The 27162-nt window shown below is 35.0% G+C and overlaps 1 protein-coding gene across 4 annotated transcripts in view; it reads left to right on the forward strand.

The window, feature by feature from the left end:
• Nucleotides 1–27162, forward strand: part of ATG5 (autophagy related 5) — a 128781-nt gene that overhangs the window by 14986 nt on the left and 86633 nt on the right. For 2 of the 4 annotated variants that reach the window (XM_015076643.3, XM_015076645.3), the window contains exons 3-4: nt 5621–5748; nt 14501–14579. In XM_015076643.3, the coding sequence (XP_014932129.1) occupies nt 5621–5748; nt 14501–14579 (207 nt within the window). Of the gene's footprint in view, nt 1–5095; nt 5255–5620; nt 5749–14500; nt 14580–27162 lie in introns of those variants that run through there. The other 2 variants (XM_027057173.2, XM_015076644.3) reach the window with 2 other exon arrangements.

The raw sequence follows: 27162 nt of genomic DNA on the forward strand, positions 1-27162 counted from the left end.
TACTGAATTCGTGTATCAGTTCTAGCAATTTTTTGGTGGAATCTTTCAGGTTTTTACATAGAGTATCATGTTGTCTGCAAATAGTGAAAGTTTGGTTTCTTCCTTAATGGTTTGGATGCCTTTTATTTCTTTTTGTTTTCTGATTGCTGAGGCTAAGACTTCAAGGACTGTGTTAAATAACAGTTGTGAGAGTGGACATCCCTGTTTAGTTCCTGACCGTAGAGGAAAAGCTCTCAGTTTTTCTCCATTGAGGATGATATTAGCTGTGGGTTTTTCATATATGGCCTTTATGATGTTGAGATATGTTCCCTATATCTCTACTTTGTTGAGGATTTTTATTAAGAATGGTTGCTGTCCTTTGTCAGATGCTTTTTCTGCATCTAAGGAGAAGATCGTGTGGTTCTTACCTTTTCTTTTATTAATGTGGTGTATCACGATTGATTTGCGAATATTGAACCACCCTTGCAGCCCAGGAATAAATCCCATTCGATTATGGTGAGTGATTCTTTTAATGTACTGTTGGATTCGATTTGTTGAGAACAGACCACCATTTAAAAACTGATGGGATTTGATAATACTAATTTCCCTGTTTCATTCTTGCCCTCTTTCCATTTTTCAGTTTTTAGTTGGAATAAAACCTTTAGTAGCCTTTCCTCATCTTAAGATCCTTCCTGTAGTTTATCTGGTCCCTTCCTTATTCAGTACTCTGCTGTCTCAACCCTCTCTGTTCCTGTCATATTCAACTTCTTATGGTTCCTCCAGCGTGCCAATCTTTGTCTTCTCATATTCACTTTATGGCTTCTTGTATTTCCTCTGTCTGGAATAAGCAGCAGTATCTCCTACTCCTACTCACAGCCAAACATCACAGCACTCATGTTTGGTTCACTCCTGTTTACCTTCTGGCTGTTGCCTAAGCATAGTTTCCTGTCATGTCTTTCCATAAGCCCCTAGATGAGGTTAAATTCCTTTGCTACTTTGTCTTGTCGCACTCTTTCCTTCCTCCTTGCATTCATCACATTTGTAATTTTGTTTTTGCTGACCATCTATCTAGCCTGTTAGTGCTGTGGGAGGAACTCTTGTCTCATTCAGTGCTCTGTCTTCATTGTCTGGTGTGATGCCTCATGCATTGAAATGGAACAGAATTCTAGTATATTTTAATTCTACTTTTGTTCTAGGTAAATAAGCCTCTAATTTTATAATTGAAAATTGTTGGACAAAATAGGATTTGGCACAAATAAATAATATTGCAGCTACCTTTTTCAAAAACAAGTAATCTGTACAGCTATTCCTGTATTCCTTGCAAGCTGTATAGAAAAAAAATGAATCACTTGTGTAATACTCACTGAGTACTTGATAGTGCTACATGAGGAATAAGAGAATGATGGATTGATGCCATGTAGCTGACAGTTTCCCTAGAGAGGGATAATCCTTTTCATATTAAAAGAAGTTAACCTCAAAGACATTAATTAAAGTGGAATAAGCCAGACGCAAAAGGACAAATATTTTATGGTTCCACTTAGGCAAGGTACCTAGAATAGTCCAATTCAAAGAAACAAGTTAGGAAAGTGATTCCCAAGGGCCCGGGGAAGAGAAGAATAGGGGAGTTACTGGTTCATTGGTACAGAATTTGAGTTTGGGCTGATGAAAAATTCTTAAGATGGAGAGTGGTGATGGTTGCACAACAGTGTGAATGTATTTAATGCCAATGAACTATACACTGAAAAATGGCTAAAATGGCAAATTTTATGCAAGATATATTTTACCACAATTAAAATAAAAGTAAACCAATGAAATACACCTAAGAAAATCAGTGAATGGTACAATCTGGATATAGAAGATAGGATTATGTTATTTTACTGTTTTTTTTTTTTTTCATTTTTTTAAATGTTTATTTTTGAAAAAGAGAGAGAGAGAGAGACACAGAGTATGAGTGCAGGAGGGGGAAAGAGAGAGGGAGACAGAGAACCTGAAGCAGGCTTCAGGTTTTGAGCTGTCAGCACAGAGCCCAACACGGGGTTCGAACCCGTGAACCGTGAGATCACGACCCGGGCCAAAGTTGGACGCTTAACCAACTAGTCACCCAGGCGCCCCTTTATTTTTACTTACTTAAATATTTACCAGATAAGTTGTATCTATACTTACTTTTATATAGCCATTCTCAAATCATAGTGTCATTTTTTAGTGCTGCTGTAGATATTTATATTAGTTACAGATTACTCCCACAGACCAATTTAGAAAAGAAGATTCCAAGTACATTTCGGTATAGATTCTGTCTTAAGAATGGGAATTCTTTATTAATTATCATTTTGGCTTTTTGTTACTTAACCTTTAGGATCTGTGTTTCATTCAGCAAATATATATAGTGTGCCTATTGTATAAAGCAGGCACTATTTTGGGCATTTGGAATGTAGCAGTGGACAGAACAAAAATCCCTGTATTATTGGAGCTTACATTCTAATACTCCTCATTCCTTATGTAAAGAAGTTTTCATTTCATGAAAATCATTTGTGAATTTTTCAGTAACTTTGAACCCTAGGCATGTGGTACGACACCCCAAAATCAGGAGATGATATCTGTGCTCATTAGTCCTGATGTGTTTTCTTTTCTTATAATATCCATAGGTTAATATTCTCTACAGAATAGATTATTATTTAATTACAACGGACATTTTAAATTAAAAGTTTTGGATTTACTAGTATAAAGCTTATTAGACTAATAGATTACAGTTGATTCTTACACAGGTTTGAACTGTGTGGGTCCACTTATATGCTGATATGTTTTACAGTTCAGTGTTGTAAATGTATTTTCTTTTCCTTATGATTTTAATAACATTTTCTTAGCTTTCTTTATTATAAGACTATATAATACATATAACATACAAAATATCTTGTTATTTGACTGTTTATGTTATTGGTAAGGCTTCCAGTCAAGAGACTATTAGTAGTTTAACTTTTTGAGGAGACAAAAGTTATACATGGATTTTGAACCATGTGGGGGTTGACACCCCTAACTCCCACATTGTTCAAGGGTCAATTCTGTACTTATTTATTTAAAAAAATGGCTAATTTATTATGCTATTTTAATTTCTTAGAGATGCCCACATTACATTTGTATTTGATTCTGTGATTTCTGATTTTAATGAATCTTTTCTTTGCCATTTCTTTAATAGAATATGATTCTGCAAGTTGTTTAAACTGCATATAAAATAGAGTTGATAATTTCCTGTAAAACAACTAGTGTTTTTTCTTACATACTGTATTCATTTCCTTTTTCTTTTCTTCCCTAATCCACATTCTAGTTGTTTCTTTATAAAAGAGGAACTTAACATTTTGTTGAATCCACATTGCTATCCAAAAGCTTAGTTCTAGTATTAACAAGTACCTTCCGTTCCATCCTGGAGCATGCCAGCTACCTCCTACCCCCTCTACCCTGTTGTCCCTAGGACCACTGTCATATTCTCTTACCCAGTTGGGGCTTGTTATCTTGATTTTCTGTGATTAAATATTAGTTCCCTTAACCAGAGTATTTCTCTTTGTATGTATTCCCCAGCCCAGTAGTTCTACTTGATTTACTAACCAAAAGACAACTTTTTCACTTAATTAATTAATTAATTAATTTGTTTTCTTGAGAGAGAGAGTGTACATGTGCTCACAAGCAGGGGAGGGGCAGAGGAAGAGGAAGAGAGAGAATCTTAAGCAGGCTCCACATCTCCTGAGGTTGAGATCATGACCTTAGCCAAAATCGAGAGTCAGATGCTTAACTGACTGAGCCACCTGGGCACCCCCAAAAGACATAACTGAATAAACAGCATGAAAAATGCAGCAGAGTTAGCCTGTCAAAAGCAGCTGAAAGAGAATAACAATACAATTTTACCAGCAAAAGACAGAAGCTTAGAAAGTAAGAAATGGCTAGAGTATCTACTACAAAGGAGGGAAAAACATAAATTTTTGCCACTTTACTCCTTTAAAAAATTTTTTTTAACATTTATTCCTTTTTTGAGAGACAGAGTGTGAGTGGGGGAAGGACAGAGAGAGAGGGAGACACAAAATCCAAAGCAGGCTCCAGGCTCCAAGCTGTCAGCATAGAGTGTGATGCAGGGCTCAAACTCACAAACCGTGAGATCATGACCTGAGCTGAAGTTGGATGCTTAATGACTGAGCCACCCAGGCGCCCCAGCCACTTTCCTCCTTTTATCCACTTGTGTGTTCTTCTTTATAAAAATTCTAACCAGTTTTCTTACATACTATCATGTTTTCTTTCTGGGTATCTTTGGTGGGGGGAAAAACAATGATGGCCATTATAACTATGCTGGTTGAAGGTTTACCTAGCCCAGTATTCCCTCCCAGACTTTTCTTTCTCCAAAGTCCAAGTAGCCCCAGGCTCTGTGAAGACAGGATTGAAGGAGTTGATGGACAGTGGCAGGATCACCAGTCTACCGGCATTACATCTTAAGCTTGTGTCTTATTGCACTTCAAAGCTTTAGGGGTGCCTGGGTGGCTCAGTTGGTTAAGCATTGGACTTTGGCTCAGGTCATGATCCCATGGGTTCCTGGGTTCGTGCCCTGCATCGTGCTCTGTGCTGACAGCTCAGAACTTGGAGCCTGCTTCAGATTCTCTCTCCCCCACTCTCTCTGCCCCTCCCCTGATTGCATGCTCGCTCTCTCTGTCTCTCAAAAATAAACTTTAAAAAAAATTAAAGATTTAAATGTGTAGCTCAATAATCATCTTTAACTTATTTTTCTCCTTCAGTTTTTTGATTAGTAGTAACCAAAATCTGTCTGATTTCCAGACCTTTCTCACTTTTCCATTCCTTCATGCCCATCTCCTCATGTGATGTTTCCTTAACAGATTTCCAGTCTATAATCTTACCTTCTTTAAGTCTTTTATGTACAAACTGCTAGAATATTCCTCAAATACTGTTTCTCATTGTGCCGTCCTTTTATTCATGCTATCATAGTGGGCCCCTCTTGTTCATTAAATGAGCTTCTATTTTACCTTTAAAGGCCTCTCTGTTGCTGCAATGAAGTATTTTTGTAAGTACTTCTTATGAATTTTTTTTTTTTTGCCTTTATTTTAGCCTCATATAGAAGAGGACAGATTATATCTTTGTCTTGGTGTTCTTCTTCATTGCGAGTAACCTAATACACAGTAGATTATCAAAACATGATGGACCAATTGAGAAGTCCTGATTGATAAGTCAAGATGTACATTAGGACTGAGTTGATTATCTTCTCAGAACAGTTTAATTAACTCAGGTGAATCATATTAATTTTTAAGTTAAATTTAATAGAAGTAAGACGCATCCTAAATAGCATGACATCTGATTACATTGTGTTTTTATTTGGAGAAAAGCATTACAGAAAGATTGTATGTAGATTGATTTGTGTTGTTTATTCTAGGTACTTATACTATAAGCTGTACTTTAAGTAATGACAAGAAAATTTAAGTTATTAACCTTTAGCCTGTAAAGGGTTTGCTGTAAAAAGCAGTTGACTTTGTGTGGGATATTCAAAATAATGCAAAGAACATGGCTGTTTTTCCTTAAGATTCAAAAACCTATTTAGTATATACATTTTTAAAAAAATAGTAAATAAATACGGTTTTACGAATTTTCATTTCAGTTGCTTTTGCCAAGAGTAAGTTATTTGACGTTGGTAACTGACAAAGTGAAAAAGCACTTTCAGAAGGTTATGAGACAAGAAGACATTAGTGAGATATGGTTTGAATATGAAGGCACACCACTGAAATGGTGAGTGAATTTTTCTGCATTTTTAAGCATTGAGTATATGCTAGCTTTAAGAAGGTATAGTGCCCTCTAGCAATTTTTAAAAAGTTATATAAAGAAATAAATCACTAGTCTAGCTCATATAATACAGTGCATTTTATTCAAATATTTTACTGAAAATATTTCTTCCTTCTGTTGGATGCATGGGAGACTGGACACATTTGTATATATTTTCAACAGTAGATTTTTCTATAGCATAATAGTAGTGTATTTGGTTATGCGGTTGTTGTTTTTTTTTTTTTTTCCTTTCTTCAGATACATTTAAGACTCCCCTAAGAATGTCACTCTGTGACAGTATTCAATTTTGGTTCTATTTCCAAAGTTTTTATAATAGATCTTTATATGCACATGATTACCTAAAATGGCATCTTTCCAACCAATTGCCACATTTAGTTGATCACTGTGCCAATATGCACATTTTATCTAGCCTTGGTTTAGTATTTAAAATATATTGATTTTCTTTTTATGTGAAAAATAATTTTGATATTATATCATTCTGAAGAAACATATTGAAAATAAATCCTAAATCTGGGCTTATCCATGTAGAGATGATGTATTTTGTGCTTCCTCTGTTACTGTAGGGAGTTTTGTAAATTGTGCTTCCAAAAATATTTAATGAAACTGGGGAAATTACAGAGAGAGGCATATAAAAAAAAAAGGTTCAAGGTATGCTGGTATATAGGTGTTGAAATGCTGCCATATGAATGTAGTTGAATGAAAAGATGATAGACTGAGTCAAGACTAGAAGGAAATATGAAACGTATAAATAGGTTAAAAGTAGACTTGGATTCTGAATCTCGGAGTATTAAAATGAAGAGTTTTAAAAGAGTCTTATAAAAAAGGAAGCTAGTAGATGTTTAATAAGTGCAGTTGACTTAAATACAAGCATTACTTAGAAATAAGGAGTGAACTTTTGGAACTTACCTTCTGTTGATGAATTCCCACGAGTGAATACATTTTTCATGATGGTTTAGAAACCTACAAGGTGATTTTGTATTGGGTTATGGGTCACGTCTCCAACTTTTTGAGGCAATTCTGGGAAAGGATGACAAAGTTCTTTATAGCATTCATTTTTTAGTAAAAACTGTACTGATGAGCTTCATAGTCATATATCAGACTCATTATGACTCTTGACTAGTTCTAGATCTCAGACAGCACAGATAAGTCCATGTTTTCTGTTTCTTTTTATTTCTCAGAATTGGAGGTTTTGGAATGGGAAGGTGGCTTAAAAGAAGTGTAAGAGGAGCAAGGACCAGGAGAGTAGAGGGAAAGGAAGAAGGGGGAAAGATTGTGGCTGAGTAGCAATAGGATATATCTATATTCTTGGCAGTTCTATCTGTATTATAGTTGGGTATTGAAGTTACATTGCTTTATGTGTATTAGTTGCATACACATTATTGTAAGAATCCATGTGACTGACACTAGGCTTTCCAATTTTATCATTGTAAAGTAGGGCTTCTCAACAACAGCCCTGTTGACATTTTGACCCAGATAATTTTTTGTTGTGGAAGGGCTATCCTATACATTGCAGGATTTTTAGCAGCAGCCTTGACCTCTGCCTACCAGTGCTAGTAATATTCCCTCTAGTCATGATTATAAAAAATGTTGCCAAATGTCCTGGGGTGGAGGGGTACAAAACCACCCCCAAATGAGAAACTCTGAAAATGATGGGAAACCTCAATTTAACTTTTATAAGTAAATGAGTGCTTAGTCATCATCCTTCAGCTGCTTTTTAATCCACCCTGTATGGTGGTTGTTTTTGTATTTGATAGGATTTGTATTCTATACATTTGTATTCTGTATCAGTAAATAATGTTTGGACCCATTTCTCCCTGTTACTATGGAGTAATGATCTTGGCTTAAATATATCATGTCCTTACTTTGTCAGGATTTATCCCTTCTGAAAGTCTTTTATTAAAGAGTAAAATTAAAATTAGTTTTACTTTTAGAGAGCTTATATGAAAGTAACTGTGGTCACATATCTTCATTGTAGGTTTTGGGGTGATAACTTTTTATTATGCGTGATGTCACTCTCATAGTTATATGTCTTGTTGTAAGCTCATTGTGTTTAATGGCTTTTGTTAAAACTCTGCCTTTAGTGCAGTAGTCCCCCTTTATCCTGCGGTTTTGCTTCCGTAGTTTCATTTACCCTCAGTCAGCCGTGGTCTGGAAGCAGGTGATCTCCTCTGACGTATTGTCGGAAGGTGGTCAGTAGTAGCCTTACGCCGTGCCATAATGCATATGTCATTCACCTCACTTCATCTCATCACGTAGGCATTTTATCATCTCACATCATCACAAGAAGAGTGGTGAGTACAGTACAATAAGATATTTTGACGGACCACTTCATGTAACTTTTATTATAACTTAATGTAATTGTTCTATTATGTTATTGTTGTTAGTCCCTTACTGTGCCTAATTTATAAATGAAACGTTACCATAGGTACATTTAGGAAAAAATGTAAAATGTGTTGAGTTTGGTACTATCTGTGGTTTCAGGCACCTGCTGGGGCAGTCTCGGAATACATCCCCTACAGATATGGGGGACTAACTACCATATTGTTAGGTACTCCATGTATTTGAGGAAGGAATAGCTTCCAGAGGTGTGAATGTAACCTAGGACCTCTGGGCTAAGTCTTGATCTTTTTCTCTTTTCCTCCTAACCATTGCAGTTTTCTTCCACATTAAAGGAGTTATCTTCCCTGTGTTAAAGGAGTCAGTCATAGGCTATCAATGTCTGGCATTTAAGCAGTGGGCTTCATATAGGATAATCATGTAGGGAAGCAGCTACCACTGAAGTTTTGTAGGACTTGGACTTTTGAGACCATGCAAGTGTCTTAAAGAGTAGAAGAACATGTATTTGAGTAGGATGATAACATCTTTCTTATACCTGATTCTTTGGAGTTTTAAATAAAGTCAAGTGAGAAAAAAATCAAACACAAGAGAATTCATAAAAGAAGGAAGAAGGAGCATAAGTTGATATTCTTTCTTACTCTAGAAGTCCTATTCATATTTATTGTTACGATTGTTTAAATATCTGCACGAGATACTTCAGTATGGGCTTTGTACCTTAAGTAGCAGTACGTAAGAGGTGCTAAGTAAATGTTTGTTCACTGCATGAATGAATCTAAATTAAATTAGTCTCTTCTTTTTATTGAGAAAATGAGGCTCCAGTCAATAAAATAACGTGCTCAAATGAGTGAGTAGGACCAGATTTTGAGTTCTCAGTTCAGGGTTCTATCTCCCACACCTGCTAATATTCTGTTTGCTAGTTGTTGTTTTTTTTAATTCTGTGTGTTCTCTCTGCATTGCTTATGTTAATTGTCCGTCTTAGAATAGAAAGATATTTAAGAGCAGTGGTATACACATAATGAAGACTTAGGATATTGTTGATTTATAGAGAGAATCCGAGGGGTCTTTATTTGATTAGTGTTTTATCCTCTACAGTCCTTTGTTTTAAAAATTACATGGCAGGTAGAAAGTGCTGATCGAACTCAAATGTAAGGATCTTTTTTTTTTTTTTTTTTTTTAAGAGTGATTTGAGTTGATTAGTCAGCAGAGGGTGCTCTAACATTGCATTTTAAAAGGTGAAGTTTCTTTTTACCATAAATCAAGTGTCCAAAGTTTGTATTTGTTGCTTTTGTATTAGACTTATTTTAAGAGAACAGTTTCTGGTTCTTCAAAAGAATACTTTGTTTGTATACCCTAATATTGGTTAGATCTTAGGCCTTCAGTATAAGTTTTAGAAAAAGTTTTCCTTTCTTATTATTATTATCTTAGGTAAACTGACTTATTTTCAGGACTGATTGTTGAAAGTAAGAAGTTGAAACTACCTTTTGAATAAAAAAAAAAAAAAAGCGGCACTGATTTTGATCTTAAACATAAACGGAATGACCCAGAATTTAATACTATATCTGTGTGGTTTCAGAAGTAAATTTTCACAAAATGACATCTTAATCATAAACACTGTGCAGGCTTTTCTTTCTTATGGATAGTCATTTTTCTAAGGTTTTGAACTTCTAAAATTGTATACATTATTTTGTAAACTTGAATTTTGAAGTGTGGCTTACTTAGCATTTTAGACATTTAGTATCCCCTTGGTTATTTTTGTAATTTTTCATGCATAAGAATAGGTTTAGAAAGCTGTGAAACACAGTGCTAGTCTACAGTTGTTTGTTCCATAGATGAAGCAGGGCAAAATTTATTGTAATCATTAAATTACTTTGGTGTACATTTGAGTTGTGCCCTTTTTTATTCAATGAAATGTAATCCTGTTTCTAGTGAATCACTGTAACAGACTTATGAATAGGCTGCATTTATTTCAGTGACATGGAGTAGGATGACAGTTCTCTAGTATATGGGGAAGCTTTCTTTTGCTGCTGATGTTAGAATACTGCTTTATTATCCCACTGCAGATGTTTAGACTACTGTGAGCACCCTTGGCTGACTTAGGAACATATCCGTTATTGCTATACATGTGGCCAGTATGTGTGTATGTATTTTAGCAGTAATGAAAGGGTGAAGAAGAAACAGCTTATGCAAAGAATAATGAAAATATTACTCATTTTGAGAAATTGAATTTAGAAAAGACTAGATCAGTTTAAGGAAGAGAAAAAAAATGAATAAAATGTGAAAAATAGACCTCACACTAACTTCTGGCACAGTCAGTTGTTATGGGGCGGTAGATGGAACCTTTACTGTTGGCTTTCTTCTGGGATATATTCCAGGTTCATATCCTCACCGCTTCCTTTTCTGTTAAATTTAGGTTAGATTGGCAGGAGTAGCAACATAACAGATAAATGGCTACATTATGATTTACTTATAGTTATGGCTTATGTGGTTTCTGTGTTGTGGGTTAGCAGCCTCCTGACAAAACTATGTAGAATATCTATTTAGAGGAGTTGTACAAATTAGTACTTTTGAAACCCTTGATGTAAATCAGATTATAGTGTAAGAGAAATTCAGTACCTTTAATTTTTGCCAGTTCTGTTTTTGGTTATAGATTTTCTTACATATTAATAAACTCATCAGAAATAAGCAGTCTTGGAACCAGTTAATTCAGATAGTATATTTGTTTGGAGTTGGCATCCTTGCATCAAAATCATTCTGACATAAACACCTGCTTTGAGCTGTATATAAGCTGTAGATGTTGACCGGACAGTATAAGGAAGTAAATAGTTTTTTTGGTGCAGTTTTATTTTTAAGGAGTGTTACAGGGTAGTTATTAGCTATTACATTTAGAATGCTTTTATATTAATACTTTACATACATTTATATTTAAATATAAGTATTAGGAACCATAATATTTAAATTTCATCCTAATATTTATCAGGATAAAGAGTCTTCATTTACCATCTGAGGAAGTGAACTTAGATAGATACACAGACAGACATATGTTTAAGTCATTTTATAAATAACTTAGAGACGAATAAAGGAATAGTGAATGACAACTTTATTAGAGATTTTAAGAAGTATTTAAATACAGCAAATTCAGATTTTCACTCAGTATTTTCCTGGTTTTGAAGGTACAGATACCTGAAATGGGCAGTGTCTTCTGAATGCAACTAACTACTCATTTGTTGTCATGTAAATAGACCTCTAAGAGGTTCTGGCTTATTGGTACTTTACAGCAATGCTTAAAGAAGTTTTTAAAACCTTTGACAGATCATGATTTTGTTGTAAAACTTGTGTTTACATTAGTAAATACCAATTCAAATGATCAGTACTTTTTCATTTCTACGTCATATGATTCCTTCCTGTCATCTTTGGTACAAATCTGCCTTTAGCACTTACCTGCTTCCTATCAGGTAAATTGCAGTGCACAAATAGCATACAAGATGTAAAAATACTATCACACATCTTTTTAGCAAAATGATCCAGATTCTTGTCATAAAATATTGTATAATGGAATTCTTGCTGTTGAACGACTAAGTGGATAAGAATGCCATCTCTTTAGAAATATATTGTTCAAAAACAGATGAACATAGGGGAAGGGAAGGAAAAATAAAATAATATAAAAACAGAGAAGGAGGCAAACCAGAAGAGACTCTAAAATACAAAGAGCAAACTGAGGGTTGCAGGAGGGGAGGTAGGTGGGGGGATGGTCTAAATGAGTGATGGGTATTAAGGGGGCACTTGTTGGGATGAGTGTTATATGTAAGTTGCTGAATCACTAAATTCTCCTAAAACCAACACTACACCATATGTTAACTAACTTGAATTTTAAAAATATGTATCTATATAAGTATATACATACATATATATATAACCAAAAAAAATACATTGTTCATTAATTAGTTTTTGAATTCTGTAAAATTCACCTAGAATATCATCTAATGACTCATAATCTGAGATTTCACTTAAATGATCAGTTTTACGGTCTAAAGTCTAAAGTACTGCTCTTTTTGTAAAAATCATCTGATTTATCGGATAATTGCATAACATCTTCCCTTGTCAGTGTTTCCTCTCTTTCCCACTATGCATGGAAAACAAGACATTTTTTTGCTTTCAGCTGTGTTAATGATACCTAAAAGCAGATGGGGTCTGGATCCTTACTTTATGCTTTCTTGAAATATGATATTCTAGGTGAAACAGTGAGAAAATGGAAGGATGCATTATTGTATCATCCTTCTAGGCATGCCATTATTCTTCCAAATTGCTACTATTTTAGTCTTTTTTATCTTTAAAGCATAGATGGGAATAATTGATGAATAATGAAATAATTCCTAAAATGATGAAATAGAATTCCTAGAATAGAACTAAGAGAGGTCTCTTTTGTAAAAATACAAGGCATTATATAGAGCTCATACAATTTAAGAAGTTCAGAGAGAAGGACGAGAATTGGATAGAATCTATAACTTTTCTATAAAGAAGCATTTTTATTTTGTTTTTTTAATTATTATTTTTATTTTAGTTTTTGGCAGGCTAGGGCTTTTTTTTTTCTTTTTTTCTTTTTTCCCCTTCCATGGCTTCTGAAATGTTTCTGAAGGAAACGTTCTATTTAGGTAATCCAGAATTTCCTTCAGTACTCATATTTGGTTATGAAAGATTTGTGTTAGATGCTAACTTTCAAATAGAGACGTTCGAGGGTGTTATTAAGAGATATAACACATATGTGACTAAAACTACCTACTGTTTTGTTTTACTAGCAGGGCATTCATTCTAAATTATTTCTAAATAAATACATGATCTCTAGTAATTGATGACTTTTTCACAATTATGTTGTGTAGATGTAAGCAAACATAACAAGTATTAGTTAATATTTGAATCTTGGTTAGGCAATGTATTGGGTCACCATTTTGAGAGGAATTAGATGTATTTCCAAATTTTTCAGCTTTTAAATCTAGGCATAACTCACTGACATTCAAAGGACAGAACCATATAGGATACCAGCTAGTCGTGTTTTTGCTTTTTGGGGGAGTATTATTTAATTCTATTTCATTATTTAAGCCACTTTAGATTCTTTGAAAGGATGATTTTAAAAATAAGGTTTATTGAAATCTGCAAGGTTTGTATTATTAACCTTGTATTTATTGCTAAGTAATTTGCTTCACTGTGAGTAAAGTTATATTAGGAAATGTTCTCTTATTTAGAAGTCCAGAATATATTTTTTCTTATTAAAATAAATTTTTTTTAATGTTTATTTTTCAGAGAGAGAAAGAGACAGAATGTGAGCAGGGGAGGGGCAGAGTGAGAGGGAGACACAGAATCAGAAGCAGGCTCCAGGCTCTAAGCTGTCAGCACAGAGCCCGATGGCGGGGCTCAAACTCATGAGCCTTAGAGCTGAGAGATCATGACCTGAACTGAAGTCAGCCGCTTAACCGACTGAGACACCCAGGTGCCCCATAGAATTTATTTTAAAAAGGGGAACCTGGGTAGCTCAATCGGTTGAGCATCTGACTTCGGCTCAGGTCATGATCTCACAGTTCGTGGGTTTGAGCCCTGCGTTGAGCTCTGTGCTGACAGCTCAGAGCCTGGAGCCTGTTTCAGATTCTGTGTGTGTGTGTGTGTGTGTGTGTGTGTGTGTGTGTGTGTGTGTGTGTGTGTGTCTCTGCCCCTCCCGTGCTCACGCTCTGTTTCTGTCTCAAAAATAAACATTAAAAAAAAAAAACAAACCACTTTAGTTTGAGGTTGCAGAAAAATATTCAGTGACTTTGGAAAATGTTGACATGATGTTATATGAAAAAAGCAGGGTATAGTATTATGTAAAGGATAAGCTTAATCTATATTTAGATATGTATGCATAAATAGAAGGCTGGAAATTTATATGCTATAGTAATAACCAAAAATGGATGATTGTATGCTTTCTTAGGTGCTCTTCTTCTTAAAATTTTCTAAAATTTTAAGTTGTTTTAAAAATAAAAAAAAATTTAAATAAGCTTTAAAAAACTGGTTGTCCAATATGAACACTGGGATGATAATCAGGTATTGCAGTACTGTGATATAATAGTGGTCATGACTGATAAATGATGTTTTAGCACAATCCCATTATGTATATTGAGGCTTCATTGGGGAATGAAATGGTTAGAAGAAGGACTAGTACCTGGCAACAATACCATATTAGCTTAGGCAAGTAACTGCGTAAAATGTTGTCTTCCTGTGATTTGTGGTTAAAGCCCCCTGATATTTGATGTTACAATATGTGCTGAAGTTTATTTTGTAGTTGTAGTTATAACTTTAAAATACTCTTTCTTAAAACGTTCTCTTTTGTTTTTAGGCATTATCCAATTGGTTTGTTATTTGATCTTCTTGCATCAAGTTCAGCTCTTCCTTGGAACATCACAGTGCATTTTAAGGTATAGTTGAAGTAGCATTTCCCATTTATCCCACTTGTGGTATTTAGTAAGTAGACTTATGAGTAGAATTTTTGTTTTAAGCGAAGTTGTTTATTGCCTCTCCCATGATACTTTTTAATGCCTAAGCTGCCACTAGTGTTCATCCATATAGGTTTCGATTTATTCCTAACTCTTGGCAGATCCACTTAAACATTGTATGTATAAATGCCTATTTGTTGGAACTGAATATACTACATTTAAAATCTGAAATATTTTGGAATATTTATATTCATTAAAAAAAAATCTCAAATAGGAAGAACAAAGTCCTGAGTTTAGATGTAGGCATAGGAGTAGGGAGGGATACAGCTTAACACTGTTGAGTAACTCTAAGGCTATTTTGATTGAATTGTGAGAAGGGTTAGGAGACAGAAGTCCAAAGACAAGATCTGAGTGTGTTTTGAGAAATTTTAATTCCTGTACTTTTTAAGACCAGTCCAGATTTATTGTAACTTAATTTTGTCCCGGTATTTTATAACATGGTCTGTCTTTCCCCTTAACCACCTTGATTTTTCAGCCCCTGCTCCCCAAGCAATTCACGAATACTATTGAAGGATTGAAATACCTCTGTTAGTTGATCACTAGGCAGTGATTCTCAGAGGGTTATGGATTGTGGGAGGGAGGTATGTTAAAAGATTGAAAAGTCGTTTTAAGTGTCTAATTTGCTTTCCTGTAAGCGGCACTCATTCAGAGTCACTGCCTAAAGGCTGCTCACCCATTCTTCCTAAGATGCTTTCCTATCCATTTTACTAAAAGTGAGTGTGTGGGTCATTGGCGTTTATTTCCCTGTCATTTGCACTAATGTGCTTTGCACAGTACCATGTTACCACAGGTTTTATTACCACAGGACCATACAGAGTGAGGATATGGTTCTGATACGTGTGACTTTCAGTTACTATGGTACCATGCAAATCAAAGGCTGCCTGTATATATAATATTTTAAGTTTAGAATGGTCTGAAGATAAAACTACTCCAAGAATAATGAGGGTAAAGGTTCCATATTGCCTAACACGTTAGTCTTTCCCATTACGTTGAAAAATAATTCCCATAATTAGATTATTTGCATGGGTGAGAAGGATGCACTCTAAGACTGAAATCTAGGTTAAAATATATCACAGCTACACTTTTATTTATTTATTCAGCAAACACCAGAAACCTGCTGTGTGCCAGCCAAGCACTATTCTACAAACTTGAGGTACATGAGTGAATGACCCAGAGATGCTCGAAACACTCACACACTGTATGGTGCCCAGCTGGCACTACATACCAAGCCCTCTGTAATTACCCATTGAATGAATCAGTGGATTGTAATAATGATAGGAAAAGCTTCAAATTGTTATGATTGTTTTAGTGTAATGGTTCTCAAAGCAGTCTGTGGACCCATAGGGGTACCCGAAGCTCTTTGAAAAGATCCATGAGGGTAAATCTGTTTCTGTAATAATAATAAGATGCTAGTTTCCCTTTCCTCTGTGTTTCCATTTGTACTCACCTGCAAAAGAGATGGTGGGTAAAACTGTGGTGCCATAGCACAAAGCCGGGCAGTGCACGCACCACACTGTGCAAGTGGTTATCGTATTCCTCACTGCCACAGTTGTTCACTTAAGACTATTCTGGATGAAGCAATACAGGTTATTGATTATTATTAACTACATGCCTTTTCAATCTGCTTTGTGATGAAATGGAGAGTGTATATAAAGCACTTCTGCTGTATGTCAAAAATGATGGCTGTCTTAAGGAAAAGCACTTGTGCCCTTGTTTGAGGGCAGGCCAAACAAGTCACTTTGTTCGTGAAACACCATTTTTTTATTTGAAAGAGTGACTGACAGTGTGGTTATTCATATTTGGGCATTTGTAAGACAGTTTTTTAAAATAAATGAAGTGAATCTCTCATTGCAAGGACAGCAGCTGACAATATTTGTTGCCAGTGATAACGTGAACTTTTAAGTGAAAATTGGAGTTTTGGAAAACATATCTGCTACCATGAGCTCGACAGCTTTATTATTCTTAAAACAATTTTCTGATGAGATTGGTGGTCATTTTAACTCTGCTTTTTAAGAAATTTTATGTAAGAAATGTGTCAGCATTTGGAGATCTACATTAATTCAGTAAACAAATAATTCCCAAATGGTCAATGCATGATGTTACAAAATAATGATTGTGAAAAAGATCTGTTCAAAATACAAGGTCAGAATCAGGGATTTTAATGTCACAGATCAAAATGTTTATTGATATGTTTTCAGATTCCACATTAATGTTATAATAAACTGAAACTAATAAGAAAATTTATCTGTTTTCTACTAAGCCACACATTAAAAATATTTGTAAAACCATAAAACAGTGCCAGTATTCTCCCTAAGTTTTTATTGTTGTTGTTCTGGAAAATAGTTATTTTTCACAAAAAAAATGATTTTTGTGTTACATCTAATGGTATATTCTTGGTATTTTTAAATGAATTGCTTTTTGAGGTCTTTAGTAGGTCACACATTTTCTTCCCAGATGGGAAATTTATTAGAGAAATCCAAAAAAAGCGGAATCTTAGAGCTAATAAGGAAATTATGGAGGATGTTTTAAATTTGCTCAAACTACCAACGTGTTTCTCATAGCTGCCCTTTGTACACTTTCTGCCCCTGGCCTGTGTTGGAAGAAAATTATTGCCCAGATTTCTTTCTGTAAATTAAGTTCCCTTTATTTAGGGTTATAAAACTTAGCTTTCCTCAAAAGTTGTCCCTGAGTGTTTAATTGATGTGGTCCATTTCTGTTGCATTACTTTATGGCTTTTGATTGATTACAATAAAATTGAGTAAGCATTACATTTGCAGGTAGCAAAGCAGTGCTTTTAGAATGAGGGAGCAGAGTTTTGTTTTGTTTTTAGTTTCTAGATAATAGTTTATCAACAGATTGAATTTATCAAATAATAACTTTGTCAGTTGATATGAATGTATTTTATCTCTTATGATACTGCATTGAGTATGCCAAATGGTGTCTGTATTTTAACCATACAGCTTGCAATTTATTTCTTTTACAGTTGCTTTCAAAGATATTAATTGATTTTGATTAGGTTTTATGCAATAATAAGCTCTCCAAGAGACTCTGTGTGCATAAACACACACACACACACACACACACACACACACACACACACACACACACACACTGGATCATTTTGTAGTTCAGACTGAATTCTTGGTGGGGGAAATCTTTTAAAAAGCTTTCAGGTATTTTCTTTTTAACTGATTTTGATGCTTGTCATTTGAATAGATATATAATGTTCATAGTAAATGAGTTTTAATGTCTAGAGCAGTGCTCTTCAGACTTGTGCATACAAATTACTTGTGTGTCTTGTTAAGGTGAGGATTTTGATTCTGATTCTGTAGGTTTGGGCTGAAGGCAGAGGTTCTGCTTTTTTATTTTTTAATTTATTTTTCTTTTTTTTCCATTGGATTTTTAGACTTTATTGCATGAGTTCATCATAACTTCACAGTCAGCATAGATGTTGACACATGAACATATTTTGTATCAGCTACCATAATGATTGCCATTCCTACAAGAAAACGTATTTAGTTGACAAACCACCCTCCATGGAGGAAATATTAAATGATCACCAGCTGTACAATGAGCCTTATGTTTTATTTTCTTATTTACAGTAGGAGGTCTAGCAGGACTTAACTCTAGCTAATTGATCCTTGGGCCCTGTTCTTCATGATACATATTATGTAGTAGCATACTTTCATTACATCTTATCAATAGAAGCATTATTTGTCATTATAGGAGGATTTGTTCACTGACTCCCATTATTTTCAGGCTATACATTTAACTCAACCTGAGCAAAAATTTGTTTCACAACTGTATTTGTAGGTGTTAACATAACTTTCTTCCCACTACACTTTCTTGACTTTTCAAGAATGCCACCAGCTCACTTTGATTATCCAGATGCATATACAATATGAAATACTACCTCATCCATAGGTTCATTCATTTCATTAACAGCAGTGATATTAATAATTTTCTTAATTTTAGAGGAATTTGCATATAAACAAATACCAATAGTAGAATTAATAGCTACTTATCTCAAATGACTACATGGATGCCTCCCTCCCCCATATCATACATTTGAAGAATCTTCTTACATAAATGTAAAATAAGAAAGAAAGGAATCAAACCTGCTCAAACTGGTGTCAAGTCAGTATCATAACTCCTATGTCTTTCTAAATGAGTGAGGTATTAGTAAAAATTATGTAACTTTGTCAAAGTGAAATTATAGGTTCAAACACTTTATATCTTGTTTTTATTTTAAGTTTATTTTGAGATAAAGTGTGCATGGGGGAGGGGCATAGAGAGAGGAAGAGAGAGAGGGACTCCCAAGCAGCCCTATGCTATCAATGTGAGCCCTCTGTCAGTGTGAGCCCGATCTGGGGCTTGATCTCCGTGAGATCATGACCTGAGCCGAAATCAAGAGTCAGACACTTAATGGGCTGAGCCACCCAGGTGCCCCTCAAACACCTCATATCTTGATGACATATCCATTCTGGCTTGGTTTCTAAGATGCAGCATCACCTATTGTACAATTTTTGCACTTCATGATCATACATTATAATTGTTCTGAGTAGCTCCTTAGTGATTTACCTTATTTCATTGATGTTAACAGCTAACCTAACTCACATAAGTACAATAGACATGCAAGAAGTAGAAACAGCTTGAACTATTCTTCCAGCCATTATCCTAATCTTAGTTGTCCTGCCATCACTATGAATAGATGAAGTTAATAATTCTTGCCTTACTGTAAAGACTGTGGGTCATCAATGATATTGAAGCTATGAATATATACATTTTTATTTATTTTTCTCATCATGATAAATGTACTCTTGAATCCCCATCCCCTATTTCCCCCATCCCCTTACCCACCTCCCCTCTGGTAACCATCAGTTTGTTCTCTATAGTTAAATCTGCTTTTTGGTTTCTCTCTCTCCCTCTCTCCCTCTCTCCCTCTCTCTCTCTCTCTTTACTGGTTTGTTTTGTTTCTTAAATGCCACATGTGAGTGAAATCAAATGATTTATCTCTTTCTCTGACTGACATTTCATTTAGCATTATACTCTAGCTCTACCCATGTTGTTGACAAGGGTGAGATAATCATTCTTTTTTACGGCTGAATAATAATCCCATTGTATATTTGTGTGTGTGTGTGTGTGTGTGTGTGTGTGTGTGTGTGTGCATGTGTATGCACGCATGCACCACTTCTTCTTTATCCTTTCATCTATTGATATGGACACGTGGGCTGCTTCCATAGTATGGCTGTTGAGGTTCTGTATTTTTAACAAATTCACAGGTAATGTAATACTGTTGGTCCAGCAGACCACATGTGGAATAACATGAGTTTGGAGAACAGTGCAGATCTAAAAGTTAATGCTACTGTGTAAAGAACCAAAAGGTTGTAAGGATGACTCGGAAAATTAAAATGTTTTTAGAAATTTTTACATTATTTTTGGAATTCTGAGAGAGAAATAATTACATAATTGTAAAGTGTTAAATGCTTTAAAACGTAGATCTGGATATTTACTTTGTTTTCTTTCTCTGTTTATCAAAACAAGAATGAAAGTGGTAACTTCTTCAGATTTTTCTAATTAGCATCAAGAACATTTTTGATTCCTAAACTTCATTAGCTTATTGAGAAAATTATTTTTCTTCTTCACTTTTTTATTTAAAAAATTTAAATGTGTATTGGAAAAGTTGAGAGTTGTCAGGTGAACATCTACATATTTTTTTACCTGGATTTGCCAGTTGCTAACATTTTGCTACCTTTGCTTTATTTTTCTTTCTCTATGGTTTTTTTCATCTGAAATTTTCATTATTCCTATAGGCATACTGTTTGCAAAGCTGCATTATAATTAAAAAGTTGCTTACAGTGTGTGAAATTTTTAAAAAGAAATTTGTAGTGTGATTCAAAAATATAAGTATGTAAGTAACATCAGGTGAAGATAGTGGGCTCTTTAAAATGCCCAGTTCTATTGCATATCCTAAGTAAGAGTTTCATGAGTAAACAAAGTCAACAGTAACTTGGTGTTTTTCTTTCTGTCCTGATAACGTGGTACTAAATTGGTATAACTTGGTTCTGATAAGAGCACAAATTTTAATTCTGAATTTTGACCATGATTATTAGGCGTAATGGTTCAAATTTGCTAGGTAAAAGAGGGTCAGCATTAAGGTAAGTGCTTCTGTGCAAACACTACAGAATGATTGTGACTAGACAAAATTAGGTTTTTGGATCAAAGTATTCTCTATCTTTCCTACAATGCTTAAAAGGCACTACTATCGGTTTTGACTGTTCTTTAAATAATTTGTATGACTGCCCCACACCCTTTTTCTGACAAACAGATCCTTTCTTGCTAAGCCAAGAGCCCCTGTGTCTCCCTGGGGAAATTTACTATATCTCTGCTTCTTCACTATGTGTTGAAGACATAGGTCTGAGGTAGCTCTCCCTGTTCTTGAGTACACATCACAGTCAGCTTCTGCTGCAGGTACTTGCCAGCTCTAAATATTGGTGGTTGTTTCGTAGTATCTGTCAGTAGTGTATTATATTAGTTATTTGTTGCTGTGTAATACATCACCACAAATGTAGCAGTTTAAAACAACACAAATTTATTATCTCACAGTTTCTGGGGATCTTTCTTCTTAGGGTCTCACTGTAACCGTGGTGTTGGCTGAGCTACATTCTTGCCTGGAGACTGAGAATCTTCTTCCAGGCTCATTCATGTTGCTGGCAGATTTCATTTATTTGTGTTTGTAGGACTGAGGGCTCTTTCTTATGTTAGAGGCTGCACTGAGTATCTAAAGGCTGCTTGAAGTTCCTTGCCATGTGGACTTCCCTGGTATGGCAGCTTACTTCACTGAGTCAACAAGAAGTCTCTAGAGCTAGAGACATTAAAATTTTTTAATGTTTATTTTTGAAAGAGAGAGAGAAACAGACATAGAGACAGAGCGTGTGGGGAAGGGGCAGAGAGAGAGGGAGACACAGAATCTGAAGCAGGCTCTAGGCTCTGAACTGTCAGCACAGAGCCTGATGCAGGGCTCAAACCCACGAACCATGAGATCATGACCTAAGCTGAAGTCGGATGCTCAACTGACTGAGCCACCCAGGCACCCTATGATTGGAGTTTTATATAGCATGGCTTAATCGTAGGAGTAAGATCCCATAGCCTTTGCCATATTCTTTTGGTTAAATGCAAATAAAAATCTTGTCTATAGTCTAGGGGAAGGGATTGCAGAATGGTGTGAAGGAGGTGGAGATCATGGAGGGTCATGTATACTTAAAACTTTATAAAATATGGTTTGTTTAACCATTAATTTATTCATTGAATATTTATTGAGGTTAACATCTGCTTTTCAGCTATGACAGAGTAATTGGATTGGATTTTTCCTCCAGCCATAAACAGCTATAAAACTGGACAAAATGTATGAAGTAGAGCTCTTTTCAGGCACTGGACATTAGAGAGAAAGAACAAACAAGGTGAGCACCACATTTAGCCCATCTCTGTGCTTCAGGGCAGTTTCCTGACTGTGTCATGGGGAATGAAACTCAAATAGAGCAGGCAAGTCCTGCTGAGTTGAGGATGCAGAAATTGGAGTTCTGAGCCACTGAAGCACCTGGAATTTGCTAAGCAGGGTATCGAAGAAAGTATCAGTGTGACTTTCCCAAGAGTCCTTTACTGAGAGTTGGGCTAAACATGCATAGGCAATATTCCTCAAAGCCAACTAGAGAATGCATGTTAGATTGGGGTAGGTCCCACTATACCTGGAGAGGTTGGATTCCAGCTCATCTGGAGAGAGACCTAGTTAACCTAACTAAACATTTATCTGAGACCAGAAAGACCATGCTATAGGAGTAAGAATTATATCTCAGAGCAAGATTAGCAGATTATGATCTGTGCTAAATCTGGCCTACTGATTATTTTGTGTGGTTTGTGATCTGAGGATGGTTTTTATATTTTTTAGTGGCTGAAAAAATGATTACACAAGAATAGTATTTTGTGAAGCTTGAAAATTATGTGGAATATACATTCTAGTGACCGTAAATAAATTTATTTTAAAATGCAGCCATCAATGCTAATTCATTTACATATTACTTTTGGGCTACATGGGCAAAGTTGAGCACTTGCTATAGACACTGTATGGCCCACAAGTCTAATACTTTTACTGTCTAGCCTTTTACAGAAAAAGGGTGGCCAACTCCCATTAAAGAGCAAGGATTGCTTTGGATCTGCTCTAATAAAGCCTAAAATTAGGCCTTCTTGGGATCATACAGAGAGGCACCAGGCAGAACAAAACTCACCAGGAAAGACAATACAATCTAGAAAACCCACACCATATTTACAGGGTTCAGCATACAACTAATTATTACTATACATGCAAATAAACAGGAAAATTTGAACCATATCAAGGGGAAAAATGCTATCGATAGAAACTGGTCCTGAGATAACCCACATTTGAAATTCGGAAAAATGAATTAAAGCAACTATTAACTCAATGACTTAAAATAAGATTACACAATTATAGAACTGAAAAGAATAATATCTGAAATGAAAAATTCACTGGATGGGCTTAATGGTGAATTGGAGATGACACAAGATGGGTTCTGTGAACTTATAGTCAGATCCATAGAAATTATCCAATATGAAGAATCAAAAGAAGAAAATCAGTGCTGGTGGTGGGGGAGACAGAGTTCTGATGACCTCTTGGATAATATCAAGCACTCTTACATATATGTACTTAGAGTCCTAGGAGGAGAGGAAAGAGGGAAGGATTCAGAAAAATGTTTTTAAGAAATAATGATTAGACTCCCATTTTTAGTTTTTTTTTTAATGTTTCCTTTATTTTTGAGAGAGAATGTGAACAGAGGAGGGGCAGAGAGAAAGGGAGACAGAACATCTGAATCGGGCGGAGAGCCCAGTGCAGGGCTTGAACTCATGAACTTTGAGATCATAACCTGAGGTGAAGTCTGATGCTTAACCAACTGAGACATCCAGGCTCCCCTTAACTGTTTTTTTAATGTTTATTTATTTTGAGAGAGAGAGCATGTGTACACGCGTTTGTGCAAGTGGGTGAAAGGCAGAGAGAGGGGGAGAGAGAGAATCCCAAAGCAGTCTCTGCACTGTGAGCACAGAGCCTGACGTGTGGCTCGACTTCTCGAACCATGAGATCATGACCTGAGCCCAGATCCAGAGTCGGATGCTTGACTGACTTAGCTACCCAGGTGCCCCGATTAGACTCCCATTTCTTTATTTCAAAGCTACAGTAACCTAAACTCCATAGTATTGGCCTAAGGACAGACATAAATCAGTGGAGTAGAAGTGAGAGTCAAGACTAAAACATAAATTTGTGGGCAGTTGATTTTCTATATGGGTGCCAAGGCAGTTCAGTGAGGGAAAGAATAGTTTTTCAACAGATTGTGCTGGCAAACTGGATACCCACATGTAAGAGAATGAAAGTGACTGTATATTAAAAAAAAATAATAATACATTGGAATGGATCAGAGACATAAATGTAAGAACTAAAATTATTAAACTTTCAGAAAAATAAATAAATTTGTGACATTGGATTAGGCAGTGAATTATTGGGTATAACACTGAAACCAAAGCTGGGGGGGGGGGACAGGTAAATTGGACTTGATCAAAATGAAAACCTTTGTGCTTCAAAGGACGTAAAAAGATAACCCATAAGAGAAAATATTTGCAAAATCATCTTATCTAAGAGGGGTCTAGTGTCCAGAATATATAAAGAACTCCTAGAATTCAATAATAAAAAGGTAAAGAGCCCAATTAAAAATGAGCGTAAAAATGAACAAACAAACAAAAAATGGGCAAAGTATTTGAGTAGACATTTCTCCAAAGAAGATATATAAATGGCCAACAAGCATGTGAAATGATGCTCAGAATAGTTATTAAAGAAGGGCAAAGAAAGACACCATTGAGTTTTCTCTTTGACCCACTAAGATAACTATAATCAAAAAGCTGGATAATAACAGGTGTTAGAGTGTGGATTAATTGGTACTCTCATATGTTACATGTTACTGTTAGAAATGTAAAATGATGTGGCTGCTTTGGAGACCAGTCTGACAGTTCCTCAAATGATTAAACATAGACTTGCCATATGACCCACCAATTCCAGTCATAGTTATTTACCCCAGGGAATTGAAAACATATGTCCATGTAAGAACTTGCACATGGATGTTCATAGCAGCATTAGTCACAATAGCCAAAAAATGGAAGCAACCCCAGTGCTTATCAACTGATGAATGAATAAACAAAATGCATAGCCATACAATAGAATAACATGGATCAACATGTTCAAATAACATGTTCAAATAACAATTTGAAACAACATGGATTTGAACTGCGTGGGTCCACTTACATACAGGTTTGTTTGTTTTTTATAAACATACTACAGTATTATAAATGTATTTTCTTTTCCTTATATTTTCTATTCTCTAGCTCACTTTATAGTAAAATACAGTATACAAAACATACATAAAATAGGTGATTGACTGTTTATGTTATTGTAAGGCTTCCAATCAGGTTATTCATAATTAAATTTCTGGGCAGTCAAAAGTTACATGTAGATTTTCAACTGCATAGGGAGGGATGTGAGTTGGCACTTCTAACCCCTTGTTCAAGGGTCAACTCTATAATTTAGTCATGGAAAGGAATGAAGTATTGATCCATGCTATGGCATAGATGAACTTTGAAATGTCATGCTAAGTGAAAGAAGGAAGACACAAAAGACTGCATATTGTATACACATTGGGATGCATTTATATGAAATGTCCAGAATGTGCAAAATCTAGAGACAGAAAGTAAATTAGTGTGACTGCTTATAAATACGAGGTTTTTCTGGAGTTACATAATTTGATAGTAGTGATTGTTGTACAACCTTGTGAATATACTTAAAACTACTGAAATGTACTTTTTTAAATGGTGATTTTTAAGCAAATATCATCTGAATTATATCTCAGTTTCTAAAAAAGAAATAATGGTTAATGATTTTTTGTATTTGGGGGAGAAAACAATCTGTGTATTGGAAGAAGCTCAGGAAATTCTAAGCAAGTAAATATGTAGCATACCTAGGCATATCATAATCAAAATTCTGAAACCCAGTAATATATAGAAAATCTTGAAAGCTGCTACAAAAAAAGAAACATGACCTAAAAGAGAACAGTAAATGATGATGAATGATGAATGATGGATGATGTCTTATGAGAAATCAAAATACAATACAGTGACATCTTAAGACACTCAAAGAAGCTACAGACAGGAGTGAAGAATACCAGAAATGGCTAATAAAATGGTAAATACAAAAGATTACCTCCTTTAACTGCTTTAAAAGGGATATGACTGTTTAAAATAAGAATGATAGAATTTTACAGAAGGGTTAATACTACCATTGAAATAAAATATATGACCACAGTTGTCTACAGGATAGGGTCACTGAATCCTCAGTTAACTCTGGGTCAAAGAAGAAATCACAAGGGAAATTTAAAAATACTTCAAACTAAATGATAATGGAAACACAACATAATTAAAGTTTGTGAGCTTCATATAAAACCAAGCTTAGAGGAACTTACAAACTTTCTGTAGTAGAAAACATAATTTATACTGATATCAGGAATGAAAAATGGAATATTACTACAGATCCTATAGCTATTAAGAGGATAGTGAGAAATAAAATGAACAACTTTATGCCAGCAAATTTGACAAATTGACATACTCAGTGAAAATACAATTTACTGAAACTGGCACAATAAATAGCAGATATGAATAACCCCTAAATGTGTATAGAGGTTGGATTTGTCATTAAAAAAACTTTCTTGTAAAGTGAAATTTGTAAAGTTTCATTGGTGAATTCTATCGGATATTTAAGGAATAAATAGTACCAATCTTTACAGACTTTTTTTTTCAGAAAATAGAAAGGGAGGGAATATTTCCCAGTTTGCTCAACAGGCCAGAGTAACTGATGCCAGAATGTGTAATGGATATTAAAAGAAAAAAAAAAACAAAACACAGACCAATATCCCTCATGAACATAAATGCAAAAACTCTCAAGAAAATACTAACAAACTGAATCTAGCAATATAGGAAAAGGACAATACACCACGACTGTGTTGAGGTTGTCCCAGAAATACAAGGGTGATTCAGCTTTCAAATATCAATGAATACATATAATTCAGCACATTTACAGACAAAGGTAGAAAAATCATACAGTCACATAGATCCTTGCTGAAAAAGGCTTTTGACAAAATTCAGTATCCATTTGTCCTCAAAACACTTAGCAAATTTAGGAATAGAAGGGAATTTCTTTGATTTGACACAGAGTAAGTATAAAAGCCTATAGCTAAAATCATGCTAAATGGTGGTTTACTGAATGTTTCACCCTAAGATCAGGAAAAAGGCAAGGATGTCTATTCCCACCACTTCTACGGGCAGTTTCACTCTACTGCAAAATATGTATTCCTAAAAAACAATATGCTGTTAAAAATCACAGGGCTTGGGGGAAAATTCA

The sequence above is a fragment of the Acinonyx jubatus genome, chromosome B2 (genome assembly GCF_027475565.1).
Source record: "Acinonyx jubatus isolate Ajub_Pintada_27869175 chromosome B2, VMU_Ajub_asm_v1.0, whole genome shotgun sequence".
NCBI classification, from domain to species: domain Eukaryota; kingdom Metazoa; phylum Chordata; class Mammalia; order Carnivora; family Felidae; genus Acinonyx; species Acinonyx jubatus.